The sequence below is a fragment of the Rhodamnia argentea genome, chromosome 10 (genome assembly GCF_020921035.1).
Source record: "Rhodamnia argentea isolate NSW1041297 chromosome 10, ASM2092103v1, whole genome shotgun sequence".
Lineage (NCBI taxonomy): Eukaryota > Viridiplantae > Streptophyta > Magnoliopsida > Myrtales > Myrtaceae > Rhodamnia > Rhodamnia argentea.
This window is the reverse complement of record NC_063159.1, coordinates 10,315,273-10,331,193: the sequence shown is the minus strand read 5'-3', so window position 1 is coordinate 10,331,193 and position 15,921 is coordinate 10,315,273. Positions and strand designations below refer to the sequence as shown.

Below are 15,921 nucleotides of genomic sequence, written 5' to 3'. Positions count from 1 at the left end.
AGGGAAAGTCTTCTTCTTCAGATCAGTGAACGACATGAAATGGTGATCCGGGTTACAGACCACGTAGAGAATCACGGCGGATCTCATGCGCCCCGGTCTTCGTTGACTTCCTCCTCCTCCTCCTTTGCGCTGGAGGTACACGTCAGCATTCCGCGGAGATTCCATAAAGGTGCATCACTTGATGATGTCATCATAATCCTATTGTCCGAGAAAAGTTGAAAGGGAAAATATGCTCGGTTTGCTTCGCGGAAACTATATGGTTAGAAAAATATTATTCAAAAAATAACTATTTATATCATTTCAAATGATTGATCACTACAAAATACTTACACTATCGATAACAACTTATCTCTTATGCATTTTCGATGAAAATACTTTTCGTTAATTCAATTTTCGTGGCGATACAAGCGATTATGTTTAGAAAAATACATTCATTTTCCACTAAACCAATGCAAGTAGCCTCGTGATTGGTTGAGGGAAATTCTTTATAATGTATAGAGCCAACCAATGTCTGTATTGTGAGGGAGAATCATAGAAGAAGAGGGAAATTCTTTATGATGTACAGAGCCAACAAGTGTCTATATTGCGAGGGGGAATCGTAGAAGAAGAGGAGGGAAAAAAGGAAGGAGAAAATAGCCAGAGGTTCCACTTTCAATCACATGCTCTATAGAACCATTTAAGGGTGGGTTTGGTTCGACATTTGGAAAGAGCTTTGGGGGAATGCAAATGCTGAAAGCTAATCTTGGGGCTTCTAGCATTGGGCTTTCAGCCTTCCTAAGAGGAATATTTGGCCAAATGCTCCTTCGAAATGCTTGCCAAACGGTTCAACATTTTTCAAAGGAGCATTCGGGGCCAAATGCTACTTCTAAATGTCGAACCAAACTCACCCTAAATTTGGGAGATTTACATTGAATCATATGCTGATAACTCTACTTGTCCGACCAATCTTCCTTATATTTTCAATTAGTCTTCCCAAGTTCTTCGATAAAGATCCCTCCGGGCCAACACTACCTGAACTCAATGCGGAAATCCTAGCCGTCAGACTTCATAATCTCCCCATTCTTGTCTCCATCAATGTCCTTACCATGGTCTCGACCATCGATCTGTCGCAAATATCCTTCATGTCAATCCCCATTTTCCATACTTCACTCACCCACCTACTATTAATTTGTTTGATCTCCGATTTGAGGCCAGCAAATCATGGGGATTCCTTCCTGCCGCCATGCTCTCTAAGGTCGAGTCCCACCCGCCGTGCGTCAAGAAAGCCCTCATCGCGGGGTGGGGGGAACCTCTTCTTACAGCGCCCAATCTACAATGCATCGTCTTTCGCTTGGGACTTTCAGTTCGGAAAGTAGGGATTTCGCATTCTCCTCATGCTCTCCTGAGGTTGCGTCCTCCCTTAAGACCCACAACAAGGGTCTGCCGCAATCGACCAGGCTGCGTCGAAGTTCCATCAACTGGTCGATCATGATCTTCGCCAAGCTCCCTGAACGACGCATAGGCAACCGATCTCGATGCTTGCGAGTCGAGCCACATCATGCAAATTTTGTCTTCGATCCGAAGGCTGCCTATGGATTCAGAGAGCGAAACTGACGAATGCCCGACGTTGGATCTGACGGCTAGGGCATGGAGGGGCCCGATCGCATGGACATCGGCGAAAACAATGGCGAGACGAGAGAGCATCTGGGCTTCGAGGGGATTGAATGGGTCGAGTATGAGAGCAGAAGCTCGGGTCATGGCAGTGGCTTCATCTAGGAAATAGCGATGTAAGTTGATCTCAATCTGTGATTTGCATATACTTGGTAGGTCTCTCCGTCGCAGGAGGCCTTCGGCTCCCGGCGCGCCATGGAACTCCTTGTCCAGATCATCATCTGCCCACAGTAAAGCAATAGATTCACCTCATTTTGGAAATTTCCTATCTTGATACTTCAAATACATAAAAAACGCAGTGAGGTTTGAGATCGATGCACAATTGGTAGCTCCAATGGGCAGCAAAGCACGGAGTCATAATTGGCGGGGCGAACGGGTCGTCATCGAAAGTAACGGCGGCTGCTGCTGCTAAGGTGAAGTGTAGCCATGACAAAGTGCCTGAGCATGTTAGGGGAAAATGGCAAGTTGGTCAAAACAGGTTTGTCGTGTGATGGATTGTGGGGCAAATGCACAAAAATTAATTCATTAGTTAATTAATTAAGGAACTAAATGCGTAGAACTGATCAGAAAAAAAAAAAAAAAACATGTCCTTATATTCACTATTCTGTATTGAGACATAGTCTTAATCGATCTTCAAGGAAGTTGCACGATCCGCTAGGCAAAGGGTGATGCACACGTGACTTGACTATAACAACATATACACGATCCGCTATGAATGATCATCAATAGCTATCTTCTACAAGGATCATCACTCCCTTATTTCGAATTATCCCTTAATTTAATAAGTCATTCTTTAATTTAACTAGCCTAGCATTATTTGTAGGCTGATGGTATTAGAGAAGATCTTGTTGAAGGCTAGAGATGTTCTTATCCAAATCTTTCGTAGGATCCTCAGTTTAGTGCTTCTTTCTTCTTCTCTTCAATTGCGATTTCTCATTTAAATCCTTTCACTTGTATGTATCGTCCTCTCGCTCGTCGGAAAAGATTACGTGGCACCACGTAAGAGTGACTTTATCATTAAAAAGAAGCGTCCCATTATTGGCGATCCAACTAATTGGAGCAACTTGAACGACGAACTAGATGTGGCGAAGGGCTGTAGTTTTGATGTGAAGAATGGGGCATGTGCTCCTTTCGTCTATGTTAGGAACGCAAAGGATATCAATCTTTCTGCTAAAACCACTTGTTGAAGCAGGCGTGGATGGACCGCGCGTGTTGAGAGAAAGGGAAAGACGCTTTGGCAATGAACGGGAAAGGAGCTTCGTGTGTCGTTTTTTTTGGCTTCTCTTGTTGGCTCTCCACTTGACGATCGTCCAAGAGTTAACGCTCCAAGATTCGATTGGATACACGTCTCCTGTCGGATGTTGCATCAAAACCTTCGATCTTTCCTTACATTTGCTTTCTCGGACTAGGTGTTGGTCCGAGAAAACGACTTAAAACCAAGATTTCCATCTATTGGTTAACTGGGTTTGGTCTTAACTCGGCATTTTTCTCACATAATATTTTAAGTAATGACATAGGCATACTTTATTGCAACTATGTCCAGTTTGGTATGGGTTTTTATCACACTGGACGACTCATTCACACTGGCTTTTGTTTAGGTCTGTTGGAGATATGGTTATCTCTGATTGATATGATGAAGATACCTTGATATTGATTGATATCGTATATTTGATACGATTGGACTTAATTGATTCACTGGAATATTGTATATCAAGGAATTGATTTTTTCCTTTTTCTGTATATTTCTTAACTAGATTAATTAGACTCCTTGTACTAAAAAGAGGGTTGTATTCATAATTTTCAATGTGTGAAAGCAATACAAATCTTCCTCCCTTTAGCTTTCCATCGATACTCATATTGTGACATGGTATCAGAGCCATCCTTCACTACCTAGCTTCTGCGCCACCATTTCCATTTCTTGTTCCTTCAAAAAAAAAAATTTCACGCCAAACCTTTGAAGGAAGATTTTCTTTTTTCCACAATTCGCTTGATCATGCCAAAAAATCAAGCCACAAAATCTGGAGACTCCCAGGATCCAGAAGCTCTTTCCAACGTCCAAAGAGTGGATGATTTGTCTTCGGATCAACATCCAACCATGGTGGGAGAAAACGAGACACAGTCCAATGAAGGCCGACAAGATCCTATTATGCCCGGTACAGGGCAATTTTATCCAGGTCCATATGTTCAATGGCCTTTTGCAAATCAAAATTTTTCGGGTCCTTCTGGTTTTGGGACGAATCCATACCCGACCTATGGACCCGGGTATTTTCCTTTCACAGGCATCCCGGCGGGCGACCTGAGCCGGGAGATCCCCTGTACACATCCACGGTTGATGGACCTGAGCTTCGTCTCATCTCACAGCTGCTCTCGGGGCCAGAGAACTACTCCGTCTGGTCGCGAGAGCTTCGGCGAGCCCTAATTACGAAAGAGAAGGAGGGGTTCATCGACGGAACTGTCCTCGTACCATCCGACAAGCGATTAGCACGACAATGGAGGAAGTGTAATCAGCTCGTTCGGACATGGATCGGTAATTGTCTTACCCCGGAGGTTGCCGCCGGACTACCTCCAACCGAAGACGCGAAGGCTATTTGGGAAAACATACGAGAAATGTATGGAAAGCTTGATAGGGCCAAGATTTTTGGCTTAACTCAGGCCCTATCGGAGTTGAAACAAGGAAATCTTTTGATTTCCATGGTTTTCAACAAACTTTCAGGGCTTTGGAATGAGCTAGAAATGGCTGAAGAGAAATTAGAGGGACCAGATGCGACTTTAGCACAATATCAAGCAATCAAGGAAAGGGAGAAGGTAACTCGTTTTTTGCTTATATTAAATGAGAGTTACTTACCATTTCGCAGCCAAATCCTCGCCATGGAGCCCATCCCCTCACTCGGCCGAATATATCAGCTCGCGGTCTAGGAAGAATCGCAATGCTTAGCCTCCTCGGAATATCTAAAAATCGGAGACCGCGTTATCCTCGCAGCCAAGGCCACGCCTGAACAACGGCTGCTTGCGGTGAGGTCCGGCAATGGCGGATTCAGCGGATCGCCCACGACTCTAGGGCTCTTAGGTGAAGAAGACAACCTAATGTCTTCTAAATGGAGTGGCCCTAACATGTTTGCTCAAACTGACGGCCCTGGACTCGTGAGATCTGACAACTCTAACAACACCTCACGATCAGACAATGGAGGACTCATCTTCGCCGCACCCAAGTCAGATGGTGCATATCACCCCACATCAACACCCATGGGGAAGGGATCTAGCGGTCATAATTACGCCTCAAATAAATCATATGCCCAAAATTCCAACAAAGGCAAAGGTAAATTTTGTGATTTTTGCAAGCGTCCTTATCACACTAGGGAGACTTGTTGGAAGTTGCATGGAAAGCCAATAGACAAAGAAAGAAAGGAACGAGATATCTCCATCACAGCACATACCAAAGTTCATCAGCCTATCAATGAAGATCAATTCCAAAAAATTATGAGAGCTTTAAGACAATTGGGAACGCAGGATAAGACGAACAGTTATGCAGGTATTTCTCATTGCTTAAGCTCCATTTCAAATAAAGCATGGATTATTGATTCAGGTGCTAGTGACCACATAGTTTGCGATGAACGTGTCCTTTCTGATATTCATGATTCATCCCCTCATAGCTCAGTACGTCTCCCAAATGGAAACAATATTTTCGTCACAAAAATTGGCGATGTTTCACTCAACCTGTCCATCATGTTGAGAAATGTTCTACTTGTTCCCGAATTCCAATTTAATCTCATTTCGGTTTCCAAACTCTGTGAAGACAATTCCTATCGAGTTATCTTCGATTCTGATGTCCGCTTCTTTTAGGCCCTTTCGATTGGGAAACCGATGAGCTTGGGTAAAATTCACGAGGGACTCTATTTTTGGGCCACACTTAGTAGAAATCTTGATGTTTCACTTTTTCCCTTGAATAAGGGCATCTTGTGTAATGCCAACATCAATACAAATGTTATTCTGTCTCATCAGCGTTTAGGCCATAGCGCCTCTTTTCCTCATCCAAAATGTCCGATTTGTCCTCTAGCAAAACAATCAAGATTACCTTTTTCGAAGAGCACTTCACGTGCCTATACATCTTTTTCTCTCTTACATATGGACATTTGGGGACCATATCACACACCACACCGTGATGGATCTCGATTTTTCCTCACAATTGTGGATGACTATACACGTGCGACTTGGATTTTCCTAATGCAATCCAAGGGTCAAGTCATTTCCCATGTTAAGAATTTTCTTGCCTTAATTAAAAATCAGTTCCATAAATCAGTGCAAAAGGTTCGAACCGATAATGCACGTGAATTCTTTAATCTTGAGTGTTCCTCTCTATTTGTTTCAAATGGCATCGTCCATGAAAGTTCATGTGTCTACACACCCCAACAAAATGGGGTGGTCGAGAGAAAGCATCGTCATCTCTTAGAGGTTGCTCGTGCCATCAAATACCAAGCTTCCATTCCCGAAACGTTCTGGGGAGACCGTGTGGTCACAACAGCATACTTAATCAATCGAATGCCAACTCGGATCCTAAATGGACGAACTCCTTTCGAGCTACTCTTTGGCAAAAAACTAGATATACATCACCTCCATGTTTTTGGCTGCTTATGTTATGTATCTACTGTGGGCTCTCGGGACAAATTGAGTCCGCGTGCCCTTAAGTGCATATTTATGGGATACCCTACTCTTCAGAAGGGATATTGGGTTCTTGATCCTTCGACCGGACGATTCTTTGTTAGTAGAGATGTTATTTTTCATGAAGATATTTTTCCTTTCCAAAATGAAAAATCTTTAGAGGAAAAACAGGAACAAACTATCAATCATCGTCAGTTCTTGAGTGAAGAAGATTTATCACCTTCACAGATGGTTATGGTTCCTCAAATGTTGTCTCCCATGGGATCCGTAGCACCTAATCCAGGTTTGTCGGTAGAAATGGACAACGAGACACCAATATCAGAGGATTCTATAACTCATTCATCACAATCTTCGGATCATAACCCTCCAAGACCGCTCGATGCTAATCCATTTGATCATGTTCCTCTTCGACGTTCAAGCCGCGCAACGCGACCACCGACATGGACGAAGGACTATGTTTGTTCTACCTTGAACTCAACCGGTACATACTATCCAATCTCTTCATATGTTAGCTATGCTCGTTTATCACCGGAACATATGTGCTGCATTAGTAGAATATCCGAGGAACAGGAACCATCCACGTACAACGAGGCTACCAAAGATCTCCGTTGGCAACAAGCAATGAAAGATGAGCTACAAGCTCTAATGGAGAATAAAACATGGGATGTCGTCCCTTTACCACCTCATCGCCGGCCCATTGGGTGTAAGTGGGTGTATAAAATCAAATATAAAGCAGATGGTTCCATTGAGCGGTATAAGGCCAGACTAGTAGCCAAGGGGTTTACACAGTGAGAAGGTTTTGATTATCAAGAGACATTTTCCCCAGTAGCAAAAGAAGTCATTGTTCGCTCTTTTCTCTCAATTGCTGCCCTTCGTGATTGGCCTTTACATCGGATGGATGTTCACAATGCATTTCTTCATGGAGATTTAGATGAGGAAATTTATATGGATCTTCCACTGGGTTTACGCAGACGGGGGGAGGATCGAGTATGTCGTCTCCGCAAATCCCTATATGGACTCAAACAGGCTTCTCGTCGGTGGTATGCTAAATTTACAAATGCACTCACAACTGCAAAATTCAAGCAATCAAAACACGATTATGCCTTATTCACATGGAGTCGAGGTACATCATCCATTTACTTGCAAATATATGTTGATGATATACTCATTATGGGGAATGATGAATCTGCCATCAAGGAATTCAAGAAGTACATGCATTCCACTTTCCATATTAAAGATTTGGGACCCCCCAAATATTTTCTCGGGATTGAAATTGCACGATCGGATAAAGGAATTTGTCTTAGTCGGCGCAAATTTGTCCTAGAAATCATATCCGAAGCAAGACTATCAAGCTCCAAACCAGGTGTCATTCCTATTGAGCAGAATGCTAAATTAACGACGACCGAATATGATAAGGGATTGTCACCAATGAATGAAGATCCTTTACTCAAGGATCCTTCTACATTTCAGAGACTTGTTGGGAAGCTTATCTACCTCACTATGATCGGGCACGATATATGCTATGCTGTACAAATTCTCAGTCAATTCATGCATGACCCAAAACAGTCCCACATGAATGCTGCATTGAAAGTAGTAAAGTACTTAAAAGGATGTCCGAGATTAGGTATACTACTGTCTCGAGATAACAGCATGGAGATGACGGCATATTGTGACACAGATTATGCTACTTGTCCCTTGAGTAGAAAATCGATTACGGGATTCTGCATCAAATTAGGAAGCTCACTACTCTCATGGAAAACGAAGAAACAATCGACCGTTTCATTATCATCTGCTGAGGCAGAATATCGAGCAATGGCAAAAACTAGCAGTGAGATTGTCTGGATAAGAGGATTGCTTGGAGATCTTGGTGTATGGGTAAGGGAACCAACAATTCTATTTTGTGACAACGATGCCGCTCTTAAACTTGCAAGAACTCCGAGTTTTCATGAAAGAACGAAGCATATAGAAGTAGATTGTCATTTCATCGGAGATAAAATCCAAGATGGGGTGATCAAGACAAAAGGCATCGGGACAACCGAGCAACCTGCGGACATCTTCACCAAACCTCTTTGTCAGAGACAACATGCATATCTACTAAGCAAGCTAGGCGTTCTCGATGTGTATAGACCGCCGGCTTGAGGGGGAGTGTTGGAGATATGGTTATCTCTGATTGATATGATGAAGATACCTTGATATCGATTGATATCGTATATTTGATACGATTGGACTTAATTGATTCACTGGAATATTGTATATCAAGGAATTGATTTTTTCCTTTTTCTGTATATTTCTTAACTAGATTAATTAGACTCCTTGTACTATAAATAGGGTTGTATTCATAATTTTCAATGTGTGAAAGCAATACAAATCTTCCTCCCTTTAGCTTTCCATCGATACTCATATTGTGACAAGGTCTGATACACGATGGGAATTAGACTAATAATGCAGGTTTTGATTGCGTAGCATACTGGGTCTTCGACAGCTCATTCCCTTCTTCTTCATACCTAATAAATGGAGCTTCCCATCCACCAGTTAACATCCATGCGATCTCTTCTCTATTCCAGTCACGTGAATGGCATCGAGTGCTGATCCGGGGAGAGCGAATAGAAACTATCAAGTAACACGTGTCGCGCTCTGAGTGGACTATTTAGCTTAAAAATCACACGAAAGCTACTTTTATAGCCAATATAGCTTTTATTGCATCAATCACGGATCGATCATACCACTTACATCAGTTACTTAAGGAGTTCAATTCCTATTGAGGAAGATCTGTCATTGGTCTCAAAAGAAATTCATTTGGCACTCTTTTCCGATTTAGATGAATATGGGAAAGTGATTCTAAATAGGGTCTAACCAGAATTATTACAATTTGGCTCAATGACATTCAAAAATTTCTGATGGATGGGCCCGTGTAGACACGTGTCGTGCTTTGAATAGACTGTCTCATTGCTGACTTGACAAGTTTGGCTTGTCTAATATTTCCTCGAAAAAAGCGACATCCGCCGCGACCAGCGGTTGGGAAAACCGCATGCGAGTTGCTTTCGGAGGACAAATCCAGCATTAAATTTTAGAAGAGCTCCACGTCATTTAGTTCTTAGATATGACATAACGTTTCACAAGCAATACAAAAAATACAAGGAGTTATAGAAAGCATTGAGTGTAATTTGAGTTCTTAGCCTGGCTAGCTTAGACACCAATTCAGAAGGTTAAACAAGTAGAGGATAATTGCTACGCCCTTCATATAAGAGATGGTAATTTCAGCTGTTGTGCATTAAGTGTGATCCCACATCGCTTAAATACGCACTTATGACGTGTCTTGCATATACGCGATCGTACTTCAATCCTAGATTTAGTCCTAGATACGGCTCGTATGCCCGGATGAAATTCGAGGATCGATTACAATACCAGAGGAGAAATTAATTTGTTAAGTGGTGTAACGAAGAAGCTTATGTTAATGGTCAGAAATTGAGAATGTACTTGTTATAATATTAACGAGCGGAAACTAATCGGGATCTTGCAAATAAGTCAATGCGAAAAGCCTAGAGAAATAACGATGAACGATAAAGACATTAGAGATTACGTGATTCGATCCGAGTATCGATACCTACATCTACGGGAGAGCCAATAAGAATAATTCATTGTAATAGAAAAATTAGAAGCAGTAGCTCGCGCCCGATCGAAATACCAGAACGTCCCTTACGTTCTTTTCTCTTTCTCGTGCGGTTGCTCTTCGCCTTTTTTTTCTCTTGTGCGGCTTCGGTGTTGTATCGTGCGGCGTCACTCTGCACACACTTTTTCTTTTGTCCAGAGAAAAAAAGTAACCTAGAAGCAACTCACGCCCTTTTATTTTGCTTCTCTCTCTCTCTCTCTCTCTGACAAAACTTGGCCCCACAATTTCATATATGGGGCCCACAATAACATCATAACAATAATACATGTGTGCCCCCTTTTCCGTCCTGTGGCGCCCAATATCAAGAAGCCGTCAAGAAGCATATCTTGATCGATCAAACCGGTCAAAAATTAATAATGCTTATCTTCTCCAACAGAATATAAATAAATTCCTTTTTTTTTTAGTGAGATTTTGGGGCTGAAACTCGAAATATAATTTAACAGTACGTTTAAGTGATGAAATGTCTTATTTTTTCAATTTGTATATATGGCAAATTATTTTTATTTTTAAATATTTTGCACTCGTGTTAAGTTTGTCGCAATAACTAAAGACGCGTTTCGATGCCATCGAGGGAGTCAAAAGTAGGAAAGTCTGTGTCTTTTTTCTGCAAATCCGTGGCCTTTTCCGTTTTCCCTCCTCCCCTCTCCTTCCGATGAGCTTCCCAGCAAGGACATGACTCGTTCTCTTTTAAAATAATAATAATAACAATAATAATCGAAGACTTTGACTAACCAAAACCACTTCCTCTTCATCATCTCCTCCCTCCTCCTTGTTCTCCTCGTCGAGCTTCTCTGAGATTTTGGTTTGACAAGGCTCATTCCTTCCGCCGTCTCCCTCCATTGCAGAACACCATCTTCACCTCTCTCTCTCTCTCTCTCTCTCTCCCTCCCTCTGGGCCAGTCGTAATGTTGCTGGTCGACTGCTCCAACTGCCACACGCCATTGCAGTTGCCACCAGGTGCTCCCTCCATCCGCTGCGCCCTCTGTCACGCCGTCACCCTCGTCGCCGATCCTCGCTCCCTGCCTCCCTCCTCCTCCCACTCGTCCTCCTTCCACCACCACCACCACGGTCACCACTATCCTCCTCCTCCTCCTCCTCCTCCTCCGCACGGTGGTCACCGCTATCCTCCTCCTCCTCCGCACGCTCCGCCGGGCCCCCCTCCCCCGGCTCACGGCGGGAAGCGAGCTCTGATATGTGGCATCTCGTACAGGAACACCCGGGACGAGCTCAAGGGCTGCGTCAACGACGCCAAGTGCATGAAGTTCTTGTTGATCAATCGCTTCAAGTTCCCCGAGTCCTCCATCCTCGTGCTCACCGGTGCGTTCACCCCTCCTTTTTTTTTTTGGCTTTTGTCTCTCCTTCGATAAGAATATGATCGTCTCCGCGTTCAATTGCTCCGCTCTGTCGGTGATGCTTCTGAATGCATTACTAATCCGCGTTGACCGTCTGCTTCCCAGTTTCTTCTCTCTTCAATAATTTCTCATTGAGTTTGACCTGGTATAGCACTGCAATGTCGATCGATAGAATATTTGTTGTAAGAAGATATGTGATAACAAGCTAAACGAATTACAGATTCGCTTCGGATTCTAGTAGCTTTCCAAATTTCTGGCTCCTTATTGATCTTCATCCCTTTGGATTCTCGACTATGAATGTATGAAGCAGGGTTAATCTTCTCTTTGTCTTAGTCATGTTGCATGATGATCGAAAAAGATTTGCAGTCAGTCGAAACTATAGGAATAAATTCCCGAAAGATAGTCCGAGTCTATGTGCTCTGTTAACAGCCGCTTATTGTTTCGAGTTGTCTATTGCTTAATCTGGAATGGCCAAGTGGGGCCTCATTAATCTGTGGAACTAAACTTTGCAGAAGATGAGCGTGATCCTTTGAGGCGTCCGACCAAGCAGAACATGAGAATGGCGTTCCATTGGCTTGTCCAAGGTTGCAGGCCTGGGGATTCTTTGGTATTCCATTTCTCTGGTCATGGATCCCAGCAGAGGGACCGTGACGGCGACGAGGTGGATGGTTTCGATGAAACGCTCTGCCCTTCAGATTTTAGGACCCAAGGCATGATCGTCGATGATGAGATCAATGCAACAATCGTCAGGCCTCTTCCTCGTGGGGTTAAGCTTCATGCCATCATTGATTCTTGTCACAGTGGCACTGTGTTAGATTTACCCTTTCTCTGTCGAATGGACAGGTTTGTTTGTCCTTCGCATGGTTCTTTCCACAAAGTCTGTAGATTTAGCCATCCAGAGACGAACTTTGTTTGTTTTCTCTTGTAATGCAGAAGAGGTCAGTATATCTGGGAGGACCATAGGCCTCGTTCAGGAGTATGGAAAGGGACAAGTGGGGGAGAAGTGATTTCTTTTAGCGGCTGTGATGACAATCAAACTTCTGCCGATACTTCGGTAAAACTTTTGGAGTTTGGCACTTTAATGGCTTTCTAGGAATGCTGAAAAATCCTTGATGATTTTGTAACTAAGTAAAAGGGATCGCAAACTTAGTCAGGCCAATTCTCTGTGCCAACAGGCTCTTTCCCAGGTTACATCAACGGGTGCTATGACTTATTCCTTCATCCAAGCCATTGAGCGTGGACATGCCGCCACATATGGGAGCATGCTGACTGCGATGCGGTCTACCATTCGGAACACCGGCGATGAACTTGAGGGTGGACTTGTAACTTCTCTCATCACGATGCTTTTGACTGGTGGGAACCTCAGCACACGACTAAGACAGGTATGTTATACTACAGCAGCATCAGCTGTTTCTTTGTGAAAAAAGTTGCTCTGGGGCCTCTTGCTTTGCACCAAAATGAAGTGCTGGAACAATACAAAAGAGAAGCTGTCTCTGATAATTGAACCAACTGAACTTAAAATGGACAGGTGAATTTTGCTCTAGAATGTGCCTGAGGTTTTCTGATTCCATTTTGAAACCAGGCATCTCATGGCGAGTAGGACTAAGATTACTTGTATAGCTTTGGTTGTCAGATTCAAAATTCGCTCTTGTGAGATGGTAGTTGATCTAAATCACTTTTATATAAGTCATTCGAAAACATAACATGAAGCGCGTTGGTGCATATTTCGTTTTATTTTATTTGGTTGAAGCATCTTCAATGTACTAATATTGTCATGGAAAGATGAGGGAGATCCTTAAAGCTGGTTACAATATGTGGAAAGGGCTAGAGAAGTTATTTCATATGCACACGAAATGCTCAATAATTCAGTTGAAACGTGAGATTACATTATGGAAATGGAATCATTCAGAATCGTATGGAGAGTTTTCTCCTGTTCTGGAAAGGGTAAGGCGGTTGGATGGTCTTCCTCGGTAACTCATGATTCCTACTAGGTAAATTGGCTTCTTTGCCAAAAGACCTTTATCTGTAAGAGGTTCTGCTTGATGAACTTGTTCACAGTTGTGAATGGTTGTTGAAAAACCTATATCATCTACCAGCAAAAGGTTAGCGATGCTTTGACCACTAAAGCATCCTCTTATCATCAGAGCACAAACAAAGTGCTGTCTGAACTTGTTTTTTTTAACATATAGGCTTCTCCATAATTCTTGCTTCCACCATGCCTGAATCGACGAATCAAAGTAGTGGACTTTGTTAAATTCCTGTTGCCTAGTTCTTCTGCATGAATCTCACAATCTCGGAGGCTAGACGCTCCTGTGCTGTGTTATACCCATTACTACCACCATTGCACCCTCTTAATATTACCCCTCCAATTTTGCAGGAACCTCAATTAACTGCGAATGAGCGATTCGATGTGTACACAAAGCCCTTCTCTTTGTAGCGTGGCGGACAGAAGGCTTTATCAAGCTGAATCAGTTCTTATTCATCGTCATCAGCTTGATGGCATTACGGCTAACTTGGTTCCCACCTAGACTGAAATTTGTCTTTCAGTTGTTCTGGATGAACGAGCTGAGCGTTTTCTAGCTTGTACTTAGTGACTGAATCTCAACGTGTGTTTCACGTGAAGTGGATGGCTGTTGTGGGATTTGAGTAACAGGAAAGGGTCTAATACCTTCTCCTAAAAGTCTTAGTTGAGGTGAAATTTCGCAGTGCCAACAGGAGGAGCAATGCCGTGCATATCATCAGCTCGAGATGTTTACAATGCTCTAAAGGCAAAGAGATAAGAAGAGGAAAAGGGGGAGGGCAGAAAAATTTGAAGCTCGAGATGAAGGTGTTCTCTTCAACCCCATGATGTTTGTGGCAGCTCCCCTCATAATCACTCGCTTGTTCAATAGTGCACCTACTTAGTAGTTTGAATTTAGGGGGCATTGGCTACCATGTTGCATTTGCTTTCCCCTCAAATTTATGAAGAAACCTTTTACGTATTGGAAAGTTGTTTGATAAAAAAAAGGTCCGACTTTGCTTTCGCATTCGTATTACCATTCCTATGCTTTTGACTTTCGAATATCTGACATAAAATTGAAGTGGCTTGTGAATAGTTACGAAGTAAGCAAAAAAAATATCATTTCAAATAAATTCTTTATTAGAGTATCGAGTGACCAAAAAAGTGGCTAAAGTATTAGCCACTTGCGAAGGCCGTGTCCCCTTTTTTCGAAATGCCTCGAATGATTTTTACTTATAATAAATTTTCAGGTTTTAGGATTCAATTTTTTTCTTTTTTTAACACGGAATCTCCAAGACTTACCATAATTAACTGGGAAAATTTCAAAAAAGGGCCTGAAGTGGTCTCATTTTCTCAAATAAGGGTCTAGAGTGAACATCGTTTCAAATAAGGGTCCGAAGTGCTTTAATCGTTTCAAATAAGGACCTAGTTGAAGGACATTTTTGTCTTTTTAATCTTTTAGCCTTTTCTTTTCTATTTTCTTTTTTTTTTCTCCTCCCCTGCCCTCCCCTCCCGTTCATCATGTCCTCCAGCATGTCTTCTTCGACAAGTCTTCCATCTCGCACGAACGGGAACTCCTACTTGTTGTGCAGCACGTGCGTGATCGCCGCGCCGCGAGGTTGCTCATCGCCAACGTCCCTCCCACCACCATGCACCGCGTCCGCCCGTCCACCGACAGCATATGCACCGGCTCCCGGATGCCAGGCTCCGCCGACGTGGCCCGACACACCTCCCGCAGCTGGAAGTCGGTCGAACCTATCCATTTCCGGCGCGTCCGCACGCGAGAACAGGAGTGGTGCCGAGCTTGTCAAGTCGTAGCACGGCACCCGAACCGGCTTCGGCGTGTCCCTCGATGTCGGCTCCCTCCCCGCCCCGTCGCCGAAGGACTCCCTCACGAGCCTCTCCGGTGCGGCCGTCGCCGACGACGTGGAGCGGAGCCCCCCCCGGGCAAGAACCCGCCCGAGCCGGAGACGGGCCGTGAGCGGTAGAACTTCCGACCGCGGACGGCGAGATACTTCCACATGTCGTCTTCCCAGAAAATCGGGCGGGTGTAGTCCTTTGTGGCGAAGAGCATGGCGGTAAGGATGCCACCTACACCGGTGCCCGCGGCGACGTCAAAGTAGTCAACGATGCTAGCGTCCGGGTTGTCGGACTTCGACTTGAGGGCGTGCTACGGATAGGCGAGGGCTTTGCCGGGGAGCATGCCTCGCATGCCGCTGCGATCAACGGCAAGGGTGCGGATATTGCCTCGTTGGTTCTTGACGGCGGAGGGGTTGTTATTGTCTGCGTCGGCGTCGGCGGGTGGTTTTTGGGTTCATTTGCTTGGGGACCCAGAGCTTGGGGTCGTCGTAACCGAAGAGGAACTTGCTCTCGAGGATTGAGAAGATCTCGTAGGCGAGCTTTGTCGGTGTCGATGCTCGGCTCTTCCGGCATCTCCGATGCGTTATTGTTATTGGTCGCCATCGGAGCGCCTCGTTTTTACGGTTTCTTTATCGCTGGTCCACAAAATCTCTCCACCATTCGGAAACACCCGACGAAATCCCTCCGCAAGACCGGCTCAAAGCTTCACTTCCGCAAGACCGGCTCAAAGCCTC

The 15,921-nt window shown here is 43.9% G+C and overlaps 1 protein-coding gene and 2 pseudogenes across 3 annotated transcripts; 1 reads left to right on the top strand and 2 right to left on the bottom strand.

Moving 5' to 3' along the window:
* Nucleotides 1-899: 899 nt before the first annotated feature.
* On the bottom strand, nucleotides 900-3,565 carry LOC125312696 (annotated as a pseudogene).
* Nucleotides 3,566-10,694: 7,129 nt separating this feature from the next.
* Nucleotides 10,695-13,923, top strand: LOC115742747 (metacaspase-1-like). Of its 3 annotated transcripts, none has more exons than XM_048271318.1 (6): nucleotides 10,695-11,040; nucleotides 11,089-11,293; nucleotides 11,841-12,171; nucleotides 12,262-12,382; nucleotides 12,504-12,710; nucleotides 13,706-13,923. In XM_048271318.1, the coding sequence occupies exons 1-6, from the start codon at nucleotides 10,882-10,884 to the stop codon at nucleotides 13,763-13,765; spliced, it is 1,083 nt and encodes a 360-aa protein (XP_048127275.1). In that variant the 5' UTR covers nucleotides 10,695-10,881; the 3' UTR covers nucleotides 13,766-13,923. The 3 variants fall into 3 exon arrangements, with proteins under 3 accessions (XP_048127275.1, XP_030533082.1, XP_030533080.1); XM_030677222.2 differs by having other exon boundaries at nucleotides 10,695-11,043; nucleotides 11,083-11,293; XM_030677220.2 differs by having other exon boundaries at nucleotides 10,695-11,293.
* LOC115742644 lies at nucleotides 13,797-15,885 on the bottom strand (annotated as a pseudogene).
* Nucleotides 15,886-15,921: the final 36 nt, after the last annotated feature.

Excerpts from the sequence above, each read along its gene's own strand:
- LOC115742747 (XM_030677220.2), top strand. The coding sequence starts at position 10,882 with ATGTTGCTGGTCGACTGCTCCAACTGCCACACGCCATTGCAGTTGCCA. Across the intron at positions 11,294-11,840 it reads CTCCATCCTCGTGCTCACCG|AAGATGAGCGTGATCCTTTG; the intron begins GTGCGTTCACCC and ends TAAACTTTGCAG. Across the intron at positions 12,172-12,261 it reads TTTCTCTGTCGAATGGACAG|AAGAGGTCAGTATATCTGGG; the intron begins GTTTGTTTGTCC and ends CTTGTAATGCAG.